Genomic DNA, 20,825 nt, shown 5'->3' on the forward strand with positions numbered 1-20,825 from the left:
TCGAGGATTGGCGACCCGTGGCGTCAAAAACGAAGATAAGTATGAGTTCAGGGGGCAGAGATAGGAGGACGGTACCCTTTCCCGAGCTAGCCCTCCTCTTCGCGCGGCACTTCCCACTTTACTCCACATGTGGGCGCTATGGGTGTATGGTAATGGTAGTGATAATCTTTGTTTGATAATTGATTTGATTCGATTCGATTAAACGAACAATCAAAGTAAACAACAATGTTGTGTTCTTGGGTTGAGAGAAGGGTCCTCTCCTTCACAGAGTGGGTGTGGAGTGACACCTGGCAGGTAGCAAATGGTGAAGATTACATCGTACTGCTGAGACTTTGAGTCCTATATGCTCAAGTGCCCCAGCTGTCCGCTCCGCCCTCACAGGTTGTTTGTTTCCCCCCTCCCTGGGACAGGTCGCCCTGTTGGACTCTACGATATGCTTTGAAAAAAAAGGAGACCATGTTGCCTCTCTTGCCCTTTGGTTTGTTTCGATGTATTCCTTTCTTCATGTGCTGCAGAGGCAAAAAAAGAGAGATGGAATGGACCAATGAGAGTACAGAGATGGATTCGAATCTGGCTTGTCGTGCTTTGGCGTGCTTGTTGTGTTCGGAGGTCCGCTTTTCCTGCCCGCCAGTATAAAAACCTCCCTCCCCCCCCTTCCTTTTTACCCTTCTTTTTTCTTTCCTTCTTCACTCTTTTCACTCCCCTCAGCTGCCTTCTTTTTCACTATCGAAACTACACATCGCATACTCTTTATTCTTGACCTTTTTTTTTTTTTTTTTTTTTTGTCTTGACCACTTTTTTTTATTTTATTTTTTATTATCTTCAGCCCATTTCCACTTTCAGCATATCGCCAAGATGTCGTCCATTATCGTTTAAACGTTTTGCTTCTCTCGCATCCCTTTCTTATCTCAGTGAAAACTATCATCAGTGAAAACTACTACTCGTTGTCAATCAACTCTCTCATCAAATCTCAATCTCAGTCTTAATATCTTATCAATCTCATTATCAAAATGGCTCCCTCGTGCCCCCCCTCCCACCCCAGTGCTCAGACAAACAAGAAACACAACAGATTCAACGAACCAAAGTCGTCCTTCGATAGACATAGACCATTCCCACAACCATCCTAAACAAGCGACCCATTATTCCTTTGAATTACCCCATCCTTTCTTGAAAAGAAAAAGAGACCAATTTTAAACCCCCAAAAAATCTACCCAAAAATGACCACAACCAACACCTTCAACGCTTTCAACGCCGGCACTGCCGAGCGCTTGATGAAGTCTGCGGATTCCCTTGACTTTGCCCTCCAAGGTATGTTATGTGTCTGCTCTGCTCTCAATTTTTTTAAGGTTGCCAGAATGACAGATATGAGTAATCGGACTGCTGTTTGATGTCTGCCACAAAACACTAAATAAATAAATCTGATTTTTGATTGTAGGCGCAAACAAGAAGAGCACCGCCGCCGCCAGCACCTCTCGACAGGGCTTCATTGACTTTGGCAGTTTGGATGCCATCTTTGGCACCAGCGATCTCTCAGCTACCCTCTTTGATGACTGGCTCGCTAACGATCTTCAGCAGGTCGGCTTTATGAGCCAGGACGAGTCCTTGTGCTCCTCCGATTCAGACTCGAGCAGCAACAACAGCCCGCGTATCTCGAATGAGAGCGACTCGCCCGTCGTTGGGTTCGACTCGATTGCCTCGGATACTGAACTGATCCAGTCGACGGATCTTGATGCTTCCATGGCTCTCTTCCCCGAGGTCCAGCAGCCCTCGAACACTGGCCCCATCTTTGGATTCAGCGCTTCCGCCGCCGCCGCTGCCACGGCTACCCCTGCCGCGTCCATGTTGCCATTGACCCCTGAAGCCGTGCAACAGGCCGCCGCAGCATTGAACATACCCTGGAGCAAGTCCTTGGAGACTGCGGTCTTGGCCCAGTCGTTGTTGGCTTCCATTCCCATGGCTCTCCAGATGCCATTGAGACACGCAACTGCTCCGTTGAGCCCCATTGCGCCTGCCACGCCCGCTGCCCATGCACCTATTCCTTCGCCCGTTATGTCGCCCAGGCACACTGACCGCGCGATGACGCCAATCTCGCCAGCGACTCCTGCTGCCTCGGAGCGTGCTTCATCCGCGACCCCCTCGGTTGCGCCTTCCACTCCTAGGTTGTCGCTCTCAATCTTGAGTAGCACCCAGACGCCCGTCCCTGGAACGAACTCTGTCAAGGCCACGACCTACAAAAGCGCCTACCGCTCTGCGTCGCTTCCCCGCGGCAGCTTGAAGCGCGACCGGGCGTGTGAGGAGCCACCATCGGTCTTGGATGGCAAAGACCTTTCCGAAATGGACGAGGTCGCGTTGAAGCGCGCCAAAAACACAGATGCAGCCCGTCGTTCGCGTCATAAGAAGTTGGTCAAGATGGAGGGTTTGGAGCAACGAGTTGCCGAATTGGAGGTCGAGAACTCGATGTTCGAAGCCAAGTTGAACGAGGTTGAGTTGGAACGATCGTTGTTGGCGGACAAAGATCAAATGCAACAGGCGCGCATCCAAGAATTGGAGAAGATGCTCGCATCATTGAGGGAGAAGCTGTACTAGGTGCCCTTTCTTTACACATGTCATTATTATCAGTTCATATATCCGTTTATTGAAAGAATAAAAAGAAAGTGAGATATAAAGCCTCATGCCCAGGCAACTCGCGCAGGAAAAGGACCAAGTGCTGGTCTGGCGTCGAGCGAAATTCAGATTTATTCACATAATATTACAATGAGGTGTGCAGTAAACGATCCATAGTACAACCAAGTTTGTGGCCTGGCAGGTCTCTAAAATTTGTTGTCAATAAGTCCATGATCCCGTCGATACTTGATAATATCCGCGATCGTGATCAACTTGATGCCATGCATCTTCGCAAACTTGTAGCAATCATCTCTGCGGGCCATAGAGCCATCACGGTCGTTCACCAACTCGCAGATCACCGCCACGGGCTGCAGCTTGGCTAGATTGCACAGATCGACCGAGGCCTCCGTATGACCGAACCGACGTAGCGTGCCACCCTCTGCATAGCGTAGAGGGAGGATATGCCCGGGCCGATTAAAGTCCTTGGCGGTCTTTGTTGGATCTGCCAGAGAGCGGGCGGTAAGGGCCCGGTCGTGGGCAGATATGCCGGTAGTTGTACCGTGGGCATAGTCAACCGAGACCGTATAGGCGGTCTTCATGAGCTCTTGGTTGTTGGGAACCATCAGAGGCAGCTCGAGTTCCTTTAGCCTTGAGGCGACGGTTGGCACACAGACGTAGCCACTATTTTGCAAAATGTAAGCGCTGGAGCGTTAGATAACAAATAAAAAAATAAAAGCAGCGATATCCCTCTCTCCTAAATTGCGCGCAGCTCTTCAGTGTGTTCGTTGTTGCGAGATGTGGTATTATCTATACTGTTCCTGTTTCTTGTTGATGTGAGAAGAAATAGATGTTGGGCTGTTGCAAGTTGACCGTGGTTGCTTTCCCCTTACGGTATTGCCTTGCGGATGGTGGTTCTGTCGCTTTGGGCGCATTTTTTTTTTTTTTTTTTTGCCGATCCGAGAAAACACATTGCCGTTGTCTGATGCCCCTTGACTCAAAAGTCTGACAAAGAGAGCAAAATCGACTCGCTTGTACCTTGAATGGCGGATCAAAAATGCCATTTGCTCGGTCGTTATCTTCTCGGCCGCAATAATTAGATCGCCCTCGTTCTCACGGTCCTCATTGTCGACAGCGATCACAAACTTGCCCTCGGCTATAAATTGAGAAATGCAAAGGCTGAATATTAGAAGATGAGAATAAACCACCAAATGAAAGCCCTCCTTCGCAGTGGAGCTAAAGAGTCCATTCTTACCAAAGTCTTTGATAGCGTCTTCGATAGAATCGAACCGGACGTGTGACATTTCTTGGACCATGTGGGGTACGATATGATGAACAGAGGTGAAACAGGCTGGATCGTTTGCTCGATAGAAATTGGTAGAGCTGGAGCTGAGTATGGTGGGATTGAGGTAAACGTAAATAGACTGAGAGAGAGTTGAAAAAAGTGGAAAAGTGGGGTTTGGCCAGTGGTTTTATATCAACTCTCTTGGTCCTGTATCCTGGTTCTGGTTGTCCTACCCGAGCGCACAAGTCCGATTCAGCAGATGAGCAATTGGTTCATTTACTTTGCAAGTGAAGTGGCTTTTTGTTCTTGGTTCCCCCTTCGCCGCAATGTATAATGACAAATCGCCATTGATTTCAAATGCCTTCAACTCTATTGCGAGTAGTAGAGGACCTCGCGTTGTAGTTGAAGATGGAACAACGGAGAAAACAATCAAACAGGCAAACGTGCAGCATACAGCTGTCGCGTTTTCACTTTCATTGTTGTGGAGCAGAATGCGTTCACGTAAAAATGGGCTTTTATTCGCATACTGCCTACCGCCTTAACCGCACAAAAAAGGCGTTATGGCACATCAGGCTGTTCTGGGGCAGGTACTCCTTGTAGAAGTTAATCAAGAACTGCTCCGGCTTGAATCCAAACTTTTGATACATGATCTAACGAGCCAGCACAAACAGGCCATTTGAATGAACATTTTATGATCAGTTGAAGATACATTTACACGACAGAAAATTATAAAGGACATAACTCCAACTGTCCTTACCATCGCTGGATTATTCGCGCTGACATGCAGTGTGATGTCCTTCCCTTCAGATGCCTGCATTAAGTGATACAGCATAAACCTATACGAACCAAAATGCTAGGGTTAATATATTTTCACAAAAAAAAAAAAAAAATTTGCGAGGTTTCAATTAGAGTCCAGTATTCAACCACTTACTGTCCAATACCGGCTTTCTCCCAGCCAGCAGACACGGCTACGTATGTAATGTACCCTTCCGGTGTCATAAAGGCACATCCGACCACCAAACGCTTGTATAGAACAACGACAGAGTATTCTGGATATTGCAGCGCCTCCGTCACTATCACGAGTTCAAAACAACAATCGATCCCGGTTAGTAAGCATGCCACGGGAAGACAATATTACGCAAGCTATTGCAACTTACTGTCAATTCCAGGCCAAAACCGGCGGCATAACGTCTCGTTCACTTGCGCAAGATGTTCCTTTCTGAAGTAGCAATAGTCGATAGGGGCCCGACTCTCAATCAAACGCTGTCGGTCCTGTTTCTGCGCATCCCAGTCCTGCTGATCTGCATTCGCCTGGCCGAAATCCGGCGATTCTTCTCGCCTCCGCTTCTTCGCAAGTTGACCCTGAAGTCCCTCGACTCCAAGATTTGCCCACGGCACCTTTGCGGGACGACCTTGGCGCATCTTGATCTCGTCCAACACGTCCATCATCACAGATCTGGATTCGTAGTCCCTCCAGATAAAATCCTTCAAAACCTTGCCAGAGAAAGAACTCTTCCAGAGAGGCTCCCATGGTTTCTGAGTCTGACACTCCGCGGGCTGGCCCAGTAGACGCGATGCAAACGAGTTTCCGTATGGTGTATGGTCGATCTTCTGGATATTCTCGCGGAACTGCTCCTCACGCAGTCTCCGCAGCTCGTATGGGTCAGGCGGGATATGCTTCGAGAGTGGCGTCAGATCCAGGGGCGAGGTGAGGTGCTGGCGCATATAGCCTTCCATGTCAAACAGAGGCAGATGCAAGAACGCCTTTAATCTCTTCAGATGCAGTTTCCGCTTGAATCTGGCTGCGACAGTGGGCAATGCCTTTGTTTTAGATGCGTCCTCGATAACCTGCAAAATGTGCCATTCCTGCTGTCTCTGTAGCTGTTGAAGCGTCAATGCCGGCGGGGGTTTAGGGGCCGCGTCCGCGGGCGACAGTTGGAGCTTCAATATTGGTGTGGGGTTTGCTGTGGTATCGTTTGATGAAAAGCTCTCCGTGGTCGGGTCAGATCTGGAGAACGCTCCTGAATCAGCAGAGAGGCCCGCACTTGACCTCCTTTTCTTCTTTTTGCCACCGATCGACATCTTCCCAAGGCTGTTCACTCGGTGGATCAGCCTTCCTGGAGATCTCTCGTCGATGAGATCCGTGAGCCGGAAAATCTCTTCCAGATGAATTGGTCCTCCAGAAAAATCCAGTCCTGATGGGTTGAAATGGTGATGAATACAAGCAGGGATGCCGTGGAGATGCACAAGCGGTCGGATCTCTTTCTCATCGTCTGATTTCCAGAAATTATCATCATCCAGAGAATCATCTGAATCACCCGCCGAAGATAGCGAAGATCCTGAAGAAAGTGAAAATTGACGGTTCTATTGATGACAAGTAAAAGAAAAGGCAGTCGGCGTTACCATGATTAGACCACAATTTATTACCCAGGGCACTAGCTGGTAGACTGTAATCGAGTTCAAAGGCCGAACTAGGGCTCTACCTTGATCCTGGTCGTTGGTGCCGATGACTGAGGTCTAGGTTTGGCCGAAGTGTGAAAGTCGTCGTCCGAGGAGGTCTCGTCGAATTTTGTCTTTTTCTTCAATGGTGTGCCCTTCGCGCGCGTTTTTTTCTCCTTGTTCTTTTGGCCCGTAACTCTAGGAGTGCCAGGCTTCTGTGATGCCTTATTCTTTGGTTTCAATTCTACATAAATATAGATACAAGAAGGGCATGGTGTTAGAAATATCTTTCTTCGTTGCTCAATGCCTCAGTCGATGGTTAAACGGTTTGCTTACTTCTATTCCTGTCTGGCGGAGCCTTTTCGATCAATGTCCACCATCCTAACACGGAAAAACATATTGGTTAAGTCCTGTACACTGAGAAAATAATACCATCTTTCAAGGCTGAAGAGTGCCTGCCATACCTGATGCCCCCTTAGTCTCCACTCCAGACAAAAATATATGGTTTTGTACGGACAAGACGCTGGCCACGGTGTTGTTCCAAGTAGGAGATTCTATTTAACCAAAGATGAAACGTCAGTGGGTACGATAAAGGCATACGGATCACCCATCTAATATTAAAAAAAATGGGGCGAAGACATCTTACGCTCTTTGTCCGGCAATAAGTACGACCAATAGTCATCAATAAACTTGCAGATTTCCTCCTTCCAACGAAAGTATTGTTGCTCAGGATGCGTATCCATCAAGTTGTACAGAACCAAATGAACCAAAATCACCCTGAAATCATGATAATCGAAAGTCTGAGGTCAATATATGTTGCTTAGAACCAACCAAAGATTTAGCGAGCAGCCTATTTCGCTTACCAGCTAAGGGCGGCCCTTTCGAAGAACTCTGGGCCTTGCGTACATACAGAACATTCAAACTTGAAGAACTCATCCCCCTTTAACAACGGCCGTGTCAAGCAAGATACACAGCCTAGAGGAGCGAGAATATCAAACGCGTTCATTAGTATCCTGAATATTGGCGATAATAAACGCAAAATGTTGTCTGATTAAACGACCCCGCCTTACCAGAGTGAAAAAGTTGACCACATCTTTGGCAGGGCAGCATCGGCTCGTCTCTATTAGTGTGGGGTCAGGGTGTTTTAGGCACAGTTAAATTCCTACATGCGAAATAGAGACCTCAGGATATCGCTCAAAATACATCGCGACTTACGAAGCCTTGTTCCTTCCGCAATAACAGTAGATACCCTCCTCATTACTCTTGTGGTCAGCTGCCCAGTGTAAATCTCCTAGCTGCAAACAAAGCATAAAGTCAAATGTGGGCCTCAGAACAAGAAGTACGTTGGAAAGATTGATGGCGGAGGGTTGAGCCGAAAACGCTCATTGCTGGGCCCTGGACACATTAAACCCCATCTGCAGCCTGACGAGGTCATCCTTGTGTAATGCTGATGCTCCATTCCATTTGAGGTTATTACCTTGTATGGGAGTTCCATCACGGTCTTCCCGCCACGGCGAGACGTGTGTGCAGCCATCAGTCGTGGCGATGTAGAAAGACACGGATGTTGCTGGTAGTTGAGGACTGGCGGTGGTGAGAGTGGTGGTCGCTTTAGATGTTCTCCATGTATGACTGCCAAGGCAAAACAAGAGAAGACAGTCAGATCACGTTTTACCGCAATTTCATTTTTGAACGCGTTTTTGGTATGAAAAAAATTCACCAAACGACCTCCATCATTCCTCACCTGAGTTTCCTTCGACGTTGCTGAGAGTGTCTATCAACGTTTATATTCTAGCTTCATATCAGAAAGCCTCTTTGGCTACGCCGCTATCGCCAGATCAGGATCGCTTTTGTTCGTTTATTTTTTATTTTCTTTCGATACCTGTAAGGCTCACGTAGTACAGATTCCCAAGAACCAAAATAAAATAAGAAATCGATAAAGTAGCCCGTCATTTCTGAGAATAACGCGTCGAGCAGAAAGAGTTCTACCTCATTTGTCCCGGAGAGCCACCCGAATCGTGATGGAAGAGCATATGCGAGCTGCCCCAAACGCAAATTACAACTTGGCTCGTCTGATTCAAGATACACATATACTCGTTTGTTACACATACGATAACAACACTAAATGAGCTGACTGAACCCCATCATCTTATGATAATGCACTCAAAGAGGGGGCTCTATGAAACTTCATGAAGTGTGTAAAAGCCGTCCGCGGAGAGATATACGTGTGAGACTTTGGCCCCTGATGATAACAACCATTAAAGGACAACAGGTACCTCTCAAAACCAAAAAGAAAAGGTTACTAAGACCCAATTGATGTATCTAGGCAGGTTGGTAGCTCGGGGAGCTGTGTAACGATATCCTTGAATTTCCTCTACAATGGGCTATGGTGCATATAAGGCGAGCGTGGTTCCGCCTCTTGGGATGGTCAAAACTGTGCATGGTGCTGCATATCCTCACCGCGCTAAGGCGTAAAATCAAAGTATATCCTCCCAAATCTTTCATCTTCAAGAGCTTTAAGTATCTTGAGATGCTGAAAGAGCTGAACAGGCATAACCGATAAGGCCATCGGCCGTGCTACAACGATACAACGATACAACGATAATTTTTCTCTTTAAAGCGAGATCGCACGCCGACATAATTCGTCTTTGTGCAATAAACAATTACAGCTTTGTATCGCTTTTGCGAAAAAAGAGAGACTACAAAACGCGCACAAAAAGAGAGGCACTTTCAGCATTCGAGCAAAGACCCCCGCTTTTTGTAAAGCAGTCTTGTATCGCTTGGTTTGATAGGTTTGCACGCCTGTGCGTCCTCCACAGAAACATAATTCACTCACAGACTGCCATGTCATAGATTAGAATACGCCCACATGTGTACGCACAGCTGACGCCACTCTAAACCTGAACCCTGGAAGTGAGCTGCAAGGGCACAGAATAGGACAGAGGGGCGAAATTCAGAGACAAAATACCGAGAAACCAAATACTGCCAGGGTTTTCTTTCCCGGTTCAAGATATGCCTTCCACTTTGTTCCAAAATAACGGCAACTGTATTTTTGATGATAGATAGACTACAAGGAGATCACTTTACACTAAAAATCTAGGGGGTTATTTATCAAGACATCTCCTTTTAACAGCGTGTGAAGCTTTTTTTTTTCTTTTGTCATTCAGCCGTCGTTGAAAAAATCCTGGGCTGAAGATCTTCATGTCGAAATCCGTCCTTATTACTGTCTAGAAAAGGATATTTCTCGTCAGGGAGGGCCTTCGCAGACACAATGTGCACTTCCGACTGTACTAGATGGATCAAGATGAAAAAGGCTACCCTTTGGATCCTTAACTTTGCGGCAATTACCTTATTTTTGCCGTTTATTTAAAACACCGGGCTCTTTCTGTCTTTTAATCTCAGTTCTGTCGCACAGCTTTTTTTTTTCCCGGAGTTTGCTTTCTTTTGATTTTCGTATTTGAATAAGCAATTACGACGGCAGTTGCAAAAAAAGAAAAAAGAGAAGCGATCTTCTCATGCAGCTATCTGCCAAAGGCGGGATGGATATGAATATCGACTAACGAAGGAGGATACTTGTTGGCGCAGTTGTGATCATTGAGTTCAGGACCGACAGTTTTTTAGCGCCAACAGAATCCTGAGTTTGATATTGATAAAAAAAGGGGAAGGGCGATTTGAGACATGAGTGTGTGAAGATGACGCCCGGCTCTCCACCTATTCACAGGAAAAAAAAAACAATCTATCCCTGGATACAAATCAAGCCACCAACATGGCGATATCTCTGCTCCACTACTTTTTTTTCTTAAAATTAGGGTTTGAGAGCTCAGGTTCGCATCGTTGTTGCTTACCCAGTCGCTGCGGATCATTGCCATACAGTTTTCTTATTTTGAGGTGCCGTGTATCGCATGCTGAATCCTTTTACAACTTAAAAATATTCGGAATGAATTTTCTCCTTGTGAAAATCGTCCTGCTTCCCTCAGTGGGGCGTAAGATGTGGTTTTATTTTTATTCTATTTCCTTTTACGCGCGTCTGTCCATGTAAAGACCCACCAAGGATAATTGGATTGTACGCGACAAAAAAAACACTCCTCCAATACGAATGCTATCCCCCCCGGCTCTACAAAGTCACTAAGGACTCCATTGGGTTTAGATGGCAGGGTTTTACAGCGCGTTTCCATCGTTTGTTTTGAAGGATCTATATCGCTACAAAATTTTGTCATCTCTTCTTCATCACCACTGGAATCAACTTTTTGCACACCGGAGCACGCCGTTGCCTTCTCAAGCACCAGTCTGCTTACACTAGCCGCGAGCGTTTTTCTCAAAAACCATTTTCTCATGGAAACCTTGGATGCTGTGGAAGATGGCTTCGACGACTACGATATACAGGTTGCCAAAGCCATGTCCTTGTCTGAAGCCCATGCTACTTCGTCGGACAAATCATCCACGAGGACTTCAAGAAAACGCCCCTGCCTTGACCCTCCTTCAGAAACTCTATCCAATGATATGGAGGAAGAAGAAGAGCCAATAGCCTCGGAGACCTTGGAGATGACTGAGAAGCTGCAGAAGAAAGCCAAGCTATTGCAGAGCCAGATCAGAGAATTGCGAAAGATCACGCCTCCCAGCAATATGTTCGTTTCAATCAAAAAGTATAAACGGCCTTTAGGAAAAAGGGTGTCTGTAGAGGAGCAAGGAAAAAAGAGAACGCGAAACTTGTTACGACATCGGACCCTTTTATACAAACGGCCTATTACATGAGGTTCTCACTCGTTTGCTTCAGACCTTCGAGGAATCGCAACGGAAATGAACACCAAGGGACAACCTATTAACCTTAGAGTCTTTTTTAACCATATCAAGGCGCTATTCGCGGATTAATTCAAGATTCCAATCAAGGAAGTGGTTCGCTTGTTGATAAAGAAATGGATTTCCGTTATCAGGATGTCAGGAACACTAGGAATTTTGTCGAGACCGAGGATATCAAGGCCAAGAGGCGGCATTACCTTCAAGAGCGACGGTCTGACAAGTATAAGGATGCCATGCTTGTGTATATGGCCGAATCCTACTGTAACCAAAACCATGGAAGTTGGCTATTTTGAGCGATCCATTGCTTTGTCAATCTCTCTCAGTTCAGAAGATAATGCAACGGAGGCAGAAGACGCGTCAAGCTGATTACTCCGCAGGGTCTATTCTGTACGCACGAATAAAAGATTTGACGCGAGCTAGCCTTAACCATAGACAGAGATATATCAATCACACCTTGTCCTCTTACTTCCCCCATCATTCAAGGCCTGCCGAAACAGAAGGCTTCGCGTTCTTGGTAGTGCATGCATGTGTTAATGCCTATAAACCCGCACCATTTGGCAACTTCCCATCGCTCCCTACCTTGCAATGCGCTTTCATTTCGCTATTGCACACCTTTGACTTTGTCAATCCTTCTCCTGGAATCCCAACTTTCCCTGCAGAACCATGCTTCAATGCAAAATATAATTTTTATCCCTGACCTCGAGTGGCATACGAAAGCCAGAATGTCCAGCAAGTCCAAGCCCAACAAGTCCAAGCCCAACAAGTCCAACAAGCCCAGCCCGTGTTTTTTCTGTGAGCTACTCCCCATCCTAGTGCTACCAGCACTACTATCACCGCCAGTCAGCAGGCACTAGAGTCAACTTCAAGTTCTCAACAGCCGAGAACGATGCTACGAGGGCCTCCAAAGTGAAGAGGGGATTATGATAAGATGAAGACGGATATAGAATAGTCATTTCGGTGCTCTGGTAGTTTATTACTAACGCTTCAACTATAAGTTGTAGGACATCATAGACTACACCTCCCCTTTCCCCTTGAATTAAAAACACGCATCAAGATAGTCTAGTATCAGTCATCATGGATGAGTGGATAAACTTTGTGGATAAACTTGAGGGACTACATTAGTTTCAAGACGGGGTACGTGTTTGTATGCATGATGGTGTGCAGAGTTTGATTAAGTGCTCCAAGTCCAAATGAAAATAGGAGCAGGGTTTTATGGCGCTGTGCTGTATCCAGGGAGTGGCAAAGACTCACACAATCACAGGAGAAAAGCGCCTCTACAGAACCCAAGCGAATGGTTATGGAAAAAAAGAGGCTAAGATACTACAAGGTTAGTGTGCTCAATACACAAATCATGCAAATAAATAATGAGCAACAATCTGTTCAATTATGTGTACATGTAGTCAGTAGAAGAGCACAAGGTTGGAGAAGCCAGGTTCAGCAACGGAGTACAAGGTGACGAAGAAGCTAGTCATGCTCCCCTGATTTCGGATGTCCAGCGGCTCTTAGTCCTATGATAACATGAACAAAATATCAAACCAGTCATAACCCACCTCGGCTGCTAATCGTAGCGACATCTTTTTAAGCGCACCCACTGCTAAGGATGCTCTATCTGATAGGGAAAGAGTCAGGACCCGCAGGCGTTTAGTTTGGATGAACTATGTGGCAGCCGTCTGGAGTACCTGATAAGGCGTGAAGCTAATGCAGCCACAGTCTTCTGATTTGTGGAATAGAAAGCCTAGCGAAAACACCCCGCGGCCAGAGTTTAGTCGCAAGACATCGTATCGACAATGAAGATCATTCGCAAGAACTTTGGATGAGATCCGGCGTCGAGAAGCAGCTAGATAACGGATCGCTCGCCCCAACGTACCTGTATACGCCACATGTTCGTCGATCTCGCGAGGGTATTATGGTACCATGCCGTCGCAAAGTCGACACTGCTGGCAAATCGATTGCTCATGAGAGAGCCTGGAAAGGATACAGTGAGATTGTTGATGTCCCTATAGTGCCATACAACCGACTGTTCCTGTGCTCATTACATAGATTTTTGCGGTATTTGACTCTGGCCAATCCATATTCAGGCAGCTATGGCACGACTCATGGATCTTGTACCGCATTCGGATATTTGTCAACTTCTCCTGGCATTTGCCATCGCCTTTGTGTGATAGATTGATTCATTTTGCAACCTTAATTAACTTTATCTTGACCTCTGCATGTCGCTCAATGGTGTGGCTCTCGTCTCTCTGGCTGCTTTTACTCAAGAATGCCTTCTTTGTTGCCTCACATTCCACACACTCTGTGCGTTTTATTCTATACAACAACGAATGATCTTTGCGATTATCTTGTTTGCTTATTCCTCACCTGCTCTTGTTTTTAATTCACAGCTGGATTAATGCACGCCACAGGAGGTTGTTGGATGATATTGCTGCATTTCATGGAACAGAACAATTCGCCATAAGGAGGGACCATGCGCTACTAATAATGGCTAATGTTTGTATGAAGATGGGTGCAGGTTTGTGTCGTGCAGGAGGTAAAATGAGCCGATAAAATTAAACCCATTCGTTTACCGCAAAGGAAGAACTCTTTGTCAACAAGGAATGGTGTAGCGGAACAAAATGCTGACTATGTACGATGCAGCAGATAAAAAAAACTACATACATATCCATCATGCAGATCCTGGTGCCATCTAAATAACCGTGATAAGATGACGAATGAAGCTGTCGCCATACAGAGAAAGAGAGAAGAAGAGTCCCACAGCGGTGCTGGATTCTTGCGAAAAAGGAAATATTCTGCTAAGAGCCAGGTATTGAACGCAGGATGCATTACAGAGAGGATGGTTGGCTCAGGATGTGAAGGCTCCCTTATTTCCCTCAATTTCTGGCTGTCCGGACGTGTCAGCCGAGTAGTGGATATGGACTTTGTCGTCAGTCCTGGCCTGACGCCAAGCGGGAATCAGAGAGTGAGGGCAGAAGACTGGATAAGAAACGGTCTCGACGTTGCATGCCAGGAATATGGTGCCTATGCAAATCCACAGGAGTAGTACACGTTCCCGTTGACTGCATCGACATGGTGGTACAGGTACAGGTGTGATACATTTAGAAAAGACGAAGAGTGAAACTCAAAGTTGTGCTCTTGCTCAGGTACAGCGACGAGTACATCAGCCTTGACCACTTTTGGTTTAGTGTCCCCTCGTTTTGTCCTTCCTCCATCATCGTCACTGTCGCCGATTCAGAGGAGCAGTCTAACGCCCACACACAGGGCGATCGGCCATGCAGTAGGTTGCAAATAAAATTTGGGTCTAGCCTAGCAAGAGGGGGAAGTCTGTTGTGGAGCTACAAATTCCGCTCCAGTATGAGAACAGGAAGATCTATCGCCCCAGAGATAAACAAACATACAACCACGAGGTGACTGACATCCTGTCTGATCTTTTATCATCCACATCTAGTTTCTTCCGTTTCTTTAGCTAGTGTATGCTACAGGAAAGGAGTGTGCGTGATGGTATGACATTGCCATGTTTTTTGGTTCCATCTTTGTCCCCCATCACTATCATCATGCTGCGAACCGCAAAGTGGGTACCTTGTTGCTTGGCTATAGTACCAGGACCATAACCATTTTTTTTGTCCGCTCTGCTGACTCTTCTGAGAGTATTATACACCCGGTCCACCCTACAGACGATCGCCACGGCGAATGATCAACTCGGACTAAACCTTTCGAGATCTAGACCGCATCTGCTGGATGAATAAATCTCCAGTGTGTTTTAAGCTGGCACTGGAAGTGCACCTTCACCCAGCAAACACGCTACAAATGACATCACAAAGGGGCTTCAGATATAGACAGTGTGGTATTCCAAGTACAGGTTTAAATGCAAGACTATTTTTATTTAATCCATCTCCAGGGGCACAGTAGACTAGCAGAAATATCGACTTCAACGATAAAATGAGGCAGGCATAAGGGCGCCATCGTGAGCTGGTATTGAACGTTAAGCAACCCATCCTGCCCTGATACATTCACCAACACGTCCAGGGACCTGTTCCCGTCAGTCAGTCCATCTGTCTAGTGCCCTACATGTTCATGGACAGCCTCCATAACGCAATCCGCCATGTACGTTGGGATAGCATTCAAAGACCGTTTCGAATTGAACCCTCTTTTTTTTTAACGTGCAGGTAATCACCCACACGAGACAAGCAGGGCGGGAGGTTGGGAGACACAAATTGATAAAATAGCGAAGCAAGGATGGGATTGACCTATCATATAGACGAGTACTGCTTCCGGCGCCAGTTCTCAAGGAACAGATGGAGAGCGCGTATGTTCACGTGTAGCTCGATGCTGCTATAGCACTTTTCATGAGATAAATGGTGGCCGCTTTGTCATTCTCAGACCAAACGCAAAAATAGGATGCAGCAGTGGACTAATTTAGACAAAGCGACCAGGCCAACCTTCATAGTAAGCAGGATGTCGTGTATGTCTTGCGGGCTTGGTTTGATGTGCATGTATTAGGTCAATATGAAGCATGAGCACACGGGTACATGCGCCGATGCTCATCTCGGTGACGAATGACCAGGAACGGGGAGGTAAATTCCGGTGCCAGTTGAGCGATTAATTTTCAGAAGTTAATGGCAGGAGTCTTTTAAACGGTTTCGACTGAAGGCAAGTCGACTTTTGCATAAAGAAACTACCGCCCCAGCCTCTCCGCTAATCGTGCCAGAAAAAAAAATGGCCCCACGCTTTAAACTTGGGTTGGACACATGAATACCATTGACTAAGGAGATATTTGCACGCATCCCTGGGATTAGGACTGAGAGCCATCGTACACCAGAAAAACAAAGTTTTCAAGCACAGTCAGCTTCCGTCTCTATTCTGCTATACTGTTATTTCTGGAAAGAAGAGTTAGAGGGGATGGCGAAGGATCGTCAAGTTCAAATCAGACCCAGAGCACGATGTTATAAAGGGATGCAATCGAAGGGTCTGTTGGAACGGTCAATGTGTAAACTGGAGATGACACGCCAGAATGCCACGTAAATTGAGCGGAGAAGCAAGATTCCAGCGTAAAGAGAAAGGGTCAAAGGATCAAAAGGTCAGAGGAGGAAGGATCATCAATCTATGTAGGAGAGTATAGAATTACACACAAGGCCCAGTTGGTCTCGAGATATCGGACTCCTCTTCCATTCTGACAGGATGCAGGTATTTGTAAAGCGAAGGGCACACTCTGCATTGGCCATACAGGGACCAGAAAGGCGCATTTTAAGACGGCCATTGGGCACAGCAGGAATGAGAAGCCGGTTCAGGCGCCGTTAACAAGTCTTTGTAATTAACAATCGATACCTGTACGGGCAGAAAGAGACGGAGGAGGCACAGGCTCGCTACAGAGACCCGTGTAAATTATCCGCAGATGATGGATATAGCGAAATGACAGAGAGTAAGGGAAGATGCATGGTGACCTACGATGGGGTAACAAAGGTGGGTTTTTTTATCCTCTTCTTGCTGACATCAGACTTCAGGATAGACGGAGCATCTAGTCCGTGAAGGGGTGCACGTAAGTAAGCGTGGTCAGAGGGAGAAAGAGAGTCGGAGAAAGAGAGTCGGAGGGAGGACCCTGTCTGTCTCTCCTACACGGGTAGCGTTTGTGTGTCCTTCTGCTCGTTGTATTTGTGTTTGTGTGTGTGTTTGTATGTGTTTGTGCGTGTTTGTCCACTGTTTTTTCATTCTTCTTGGTACTGCAGGGCTAAACATCATCAGCGCCGATTTTTGCTTGTTCGGTCGAGTTCATGGCCCGTTTGTCAATCCATGCCACAGCATCAAGTCTCCTGCGAGAAAGGAAGACAAGGCCTGGTCTAGCTGTACAAGTCTCCTCCACAAAAGTGCTAAGCTGCACTGTACTGCTTATACACCCAAGGCCAGGCGCGTAGACTATGGATTGATATAATATGCAAAATATGCAACTGCAACAGTTTTGCAATCAAATGTGCTGGCGAGAGAGGAGAGAGCGAGCGAACGAGAGAGCGAGAAGGGATGAAAGAAAGAAAGAGATTGGCGTGTGCGTGTAAGAGAGGAGAGAGGGAATGAGAGGGAGAGAGGGAATGGGAGAGGAGTGAGGAACGGCTTGTGTGTCCGTTTCCCCTCCCGCGCAATCATCCGTTCGCCCGTCAATGTGAATAATGTGAACATGGCCGACAATCAGGCACATTAGGGTCGATGGACTATGGGACATATGGCCTAAATACATATTATACATACTCGTTTATATTGAAGGCCAACTGAATTGGAGTGTGTAAGTGAACAAACAGTAGAGGTGCGACTCAATATGAATTATTCGGTAACAGTAATCATTGTATTTAAAACCCTGTCTTTCTCGCTGCTCTTTTCTTTAGTTCCTTCCCTTTTCCTTGGTTCTCACCCTTGCTTTCTTTCCTTCTCTTTCTTTCTCTCCTTCTCTCCCTCCCTCCCCGCGCTCTTTCTCTTTTCAGGTCATCCCCCATAGCCCATACCCTGCCACACCGCCCCATCCTCTGCACCCAGAAGTGTTCACCCCACCATCTGGCTCATCCTCATTCCACACCTCCCTGTCCTGTCCTTCGTGTCCCCGGCAGACCACCTTCCTGCTTCCCTTTTTCCCTAGACACTTGTCCGTTCCAACTTCACCATTATCACTTTCCGTATTCTCTCTCTCTCCTCTCTACACAACTTAATTATCCCTCTCAACTGGAGACGAGGCACATCACGATCCCGATTCGCACCAGCCTTTTGTGTATTCCTGCCGCGGTATATGTAAGGAAGACAGCAATTGCCAACCTTGTCATGGATGGAGTAGATAATGGTCTTTAGCACACTTTCCGAGTCTTTGCTGGTAGCACTATAAAATATATAGCCAGCAATCAACCTTTCCTTGCCTCCATTCTTTTTTCTTTCTTAATTCACGTCCTCCTGTCTTTCGTTCTATCCCTACTGTCCTCTTCTACCCTTTTTGATTGTCTTGGTCAGCGTTCTCCTGCAGTCGTCTACCCGTCTACAGCGATTTTACAGAAACACAGCAGGCGCAAAAGCAAGAGAAGAAAAAAGTATTCTTCTTTTAATCTATCTATCTGCAATTCTGTGTTGTTTCCTTCCCCCTACGTGAGCATACTACCCCCGGAGAGTTGGCCTTTATTTTTGCAGAGTGTGAATATATTGATGGGTTTAGAATACATTGTATTGAATCAATTGCCCTTGTATCCCTAACCCCAACTTTGAAATGAATTAAAATGGCCAGGTTGCCTTAAGTCTTAACCACCCCTGTTAAGTTATTTTTAATGACTCCTGTGCTCGCTTGGGACACGAGCCATTTCATTTTCCTGCCCTCCCTCCTCTCGCACTGCAACACAGCACAGCACTCTCATCTTCCCTCTCACATTCCCTCTCACACTCCACCCTCAACGCCTGCAATTGCTTCCACCCTGTTTTGTTATCTTTACCGTTTGACCCCCCCCTCTTGCAGGCGATCCTTTTATTCCCTGCACAACATTATCTTCCGCTAAACTAGTATCTGTGGCATACAATCTACTTTTTTCTCCAGCTCCAGCACTATCTTTCTTTCTTTCAATTCCAGCTGGAGCTTTTTTCTTATTAATGTCCAGGTCCCAGGAGCGGATTAGAACACAATCCATAGTAGGGGCCATGTTGGTTCCTCTAGAGCCTTGGTTCTATCTTTTTGTGCCTGAGCCCCGTTTTTCCCTTCTTCAAAACTCTGGTGGTTCTCATTTCCCATGAACGCAATAAGAAAACTCCTTTCCCCGCTTACGTTTACTTATTTGTTTACTTGTTGGATGAAGAAACTGGTGGATTGGTTTTCCTCAGACATTCCTCCGTAGACTGCAGTACTTGCTGCCCCACCACCATCACCCTCGTTGCAGCATGTCCCTAACCAGGTCTTTACTCTTTCTTCGCTTTCTAGTCCAGCGACAAGGCCGATATCTCTTCTTCTGACAACCCTCGAATTTGACCTAGACCCTACACATTTCATCTCCCTCTTTTTTTTTTCTCCGTCCTCTTCTGGTCTTGGATAATCCCGTACAACGCCTTACAAAAAAACCCTGGTCAATAGAGCAGACCATGTCAAGCGCTGCGACTCCCCTTGCCCCTTCCACTTCTTCCTATTCAAATTCCTTTCCCAGCCCTGTGAACCACCAGGCTCAACATCCAGCCCGCTCCAGCTCCCGTCCCCAGTCTCCAGAACTCTCTACATCCACAATGAGCCATTCTGAAGCAGATTCCGCTGTGCACCAGCAATCGAAACGTCTTGCAGGTCTGTCCATCACTAATGCCACGGGCGCAAAAGTTAGCATCCTCAACGATAGCTCTACCGAACACTGCTCATCTCCGAGACACCAACCCTCACCACGCTTACCCCTCGTGGAGTCGCCTCATCCCCAAGGCGCCTTTGGCCGTCGAGATACCCCCTCAGAAGAGCACACACAAGTTTCGCATCACAGCCCACCACGCTTCCAGCCCCTCCGTCACCACCAACAAAATCAACAGCGCGAAGATAGTAAACTTCACCCAGAAAGTTGCTTCGAGGCAGGCCGTTCGTCATCCCTCACCAATGCGTCCACGCCTATCTACTCCAGCTTGGAGATGGCGAATTCCAAATCACCTAAGGGTATGTTAGCGGCCTCACAGCGAAGCCGAAGTCTCAGCAGCGGCTCGGCCTTATCACCAAAAATCTCAACATCCGCTCGGCCAGCCGCTTCGTCCAATTCACCAGCCTCGGTAGCATCGCCCACATACCCCTTCTCGCGATCTTATTCGGAGGATAATCATTCTGACGACTCAGAGTCTTGTCAGCGGATGTCTGACCCTAACTCGGCAAATGCATCCGGAACCAACGTTATCAAACGCAAGTACTCTTGCTCTTTTCCAGGCTGCAACAAGTGTTTCACTACAAGGTACGTATCATACTCACTAATGCACCTTTGCATGATTTGTATTATGCACCGTCTCGGGGTAAACAATAGACTAACATCTCTAACCTCGATATGCTCTTTTGTTCCCAAAACGAACTCGATTAGTGGCCACCTTGCACGCCATAACAGGATCCATACTGGCGAACGTAATTTCGCTTGCCTCATGCCCGGGTGCCCCAGCAAGTTCTCTCGTCAAGACAACATGATGCAGCACTACCGCACCCACATCTCTCCAAAATCACGCCGCGGTGCATCTAAGAAGCAAGAGGGCCATGGCTTGGACAGCATGGCTAATAGTTCTCAAGAGACACTTGTTCTAGGTGGAGAGCACAGCCCAGTAATTGGCCACTACGTGGGAGAGCATGAACAGCAGCATCAGCACATTGCCAAACTGGGCGGTTCTCGACAGGGCTCAAGACAAAGCTCGCCGCCAAGATTCAATCCATTTGATAGGAGCGGAAATGCATTCGAGGCTGCTCGTCATTCCTCAGAGAGCTACAGCAGCAGTAGTAGCAATAGCGGCGGCCTTAGGCACAAAAATTCGGGTACTATCCAGACGCACCAGCATCATACGCCTATGCCTCATTTCAATGTCCAGGCGGTGTCGACGGCTCACCAGCATGGACAAGGCGAGGTACAGATCGGCGCGCAAGGCACACTACCTTCGCCGCTGACACCAACGATTGCCCAGGCACCGGTGTACCATCAGCAGCCGGCTTATGTGCCACCGATGCCCCATGTTTCAGCGTCTCGTCAGCATGACCTGTATACGC

The 20,825-nt window shown here is 47.0% G+C and overlaps 6 protein-coding genes across 6 annotated transcripts; 4 read left to right on the forward strand and 2 right to left on the reverse strand.

Annotated features, from left to right (window-relative positions):
- The first annotated feature begins 1,275 nt into the window (after positions 1–1,275).
- BC939DRAFT_239174 (uncharacterized protein) lies at positions 1,276–2,698 on the forward strand. Its single transcript, XM_051550925.1, has 2 exons — positions 1,276–1,308; positions 1,447–2,698. The coding sequence occupies exon 2, from the start codon at positions 1,585–1,587 to the stop codon at positions 2,584–2,586; it is 1,002 nt and encodes a 333-aa protein (XP_051409875.1). The 5' UTR covers positions 1,276–1,308; positions 1,447–1,584; the 3' UTR covers positions 2,587–2,698.
- On the reverse strand, positions 2,699–4,058 carry BC939DRAFT_239178 (3,4-dihydroxy-2-butanone 4-phosphate synthase). Its single transcript, XM_051550926.1, has 3 exons — positions 3,857–4,058; positions 3,640–3,757; positions 2,699–3,285 (listed from the first exon to the last, which is right to left on the reverse strand). Exons 1-3 carry the CDS (start codon positions 3,915–3,917, stop codon positions 2,811–2,813), a joined length of 654 nt encoding a protein of 217 aa, XP_051409876.1. The 5' UTR covers positions 3,918–4,058; the 3' UTR covers positions 2,699–2,810.
- Positions 4,059–4,416: 358 nt separating this feature from the next.
- Positions 4,417–7,859, reverse strand: BC939DRAFT_505177 (uncharacterized protein; the record flags this gene model as incomplete). The annotated part of the gene is made up of 12 exons (XM_051560621.1): positions 4,417–4,536; positions 4,644–4,722; positions 4,818–4,959; positions 5,044–6,250; positions 6,370–6,569; positions 6,662–6,706; positions 6,790–6,879; positions 6,972–7,102; positions 7,189–7,300; positions 7,396–7,445; positions 7,541–7,620; positions 7,803–7,859. The coding sequence occupies 12 exons, from the start codon at positions 7,857–7,859 to the stop codon at positions 4,417–4,419; spliced, it is 2,313 nt and encodes a 770-aa protein (XP_051409877.1).
- A 2,721-nt stretch (positions 7,860–10,580) lies between these two features.
- Positions 10,581–11,412, forward strand: BC939DRAFT_530755 (uncharacterized protein; the record flags this gene model as incomplete). The annotated part of the gene is made up of 2 exons (XM_051561584.1): positions 10,581–10,965; positions 11,262–11,412. The coding sequence occupies exons 1-2, from the start codon at positions 10,655–10,657 to the stop codon at positions 11,410–11,412; spliced, it is 462 nt and encodes a 153-aa protein (XP_051409878.1). The 5' UTR covers positions 10,581–10,654.
- Positions 11,413–12,410: 998 nt separating this feature from the next.
- BC939DRAFT_479073 (uncharacterized protein) lies at positions 12,411–13,289 on the forward strand (the record flags this gene model as incomplete). Its single annotated transcript, XM_051558815.1, has 3 exons — positions 12,411–12,446; positions 12,520–12,571; positions 12,850–13,289. The coding sequence occupies 3 exons, from the start codon at positions 12,411–12,413 to the stop codon at positions 13,287–13,289; spliced, it is 528 nt and encodes a 175-aa protein (XP_051409879.1).
- Positions 13,290–20,077: 6,788 nt separating this feature from the next.
- On the forward strand, positions 20,078–20,278 carry BC939DRAFT_399739 (uncharacterized protein; the record flags this gene model as incomplete). The annotated part of the gene is made up of 1 exon (XM_051552496.1): positions 20,078–20,278. A coding segment is annotated over one exon (201 nt), but the record flags the coding sequence as incomplete, so codon positions are not given.
- Between the last annotated feature and the right edge of the window lie 547 nt (positions 20,279–20,825).

The sequence above is a fragment of the Gamsiella multidivaricata genome, assembly GCF_025024155.1.
Source record: "Gamsiella multidivaricata strain RSA 2152 chromosome Unknown BC939scaffold_54, whole genome shotgun sequence".
Classification (NCBI taxonomy): Eukaryota; Fungi; Mortierellomycota; class Mortierellomycetes; order Mortierellales; family Mortierellaceae; genus Gamsiella; species Gamsiella multidivaricata.

Bases quoted from the DNA above. Each gene is read 5' to 3' on its own strand.
- BC939DRAFT_239174 (XM_051550925.1), top strand. From the start codon at position 1,585: ATGAGCCAGGACGAGTCCTTGTGCTCCTCCGATTCAGACTCGAGCAGC.
- BC939DRAFT_239178 (XM_051550926.1), bottom strand. From the start codon at position 3,917: ATGGTCCAAGAAATGTCACACGTCCGGTTCGATTCTATCGAAGACGCT. The intron at 3,758-3,856 runs GTAAGAATGGAC...CTCAATTTATAG, and splicing joins AGACGCTATCAAAGACTTTG to CCGAGGGCAAGTTTGTGATC. The intron at 3,286-3,639 runs GTACAAGCGAGT...TTTGCAAAATAG, and splicing joins TTTTTGATCCGCCATTCAAG to TGGCTACGTCTGTGTGCCAA.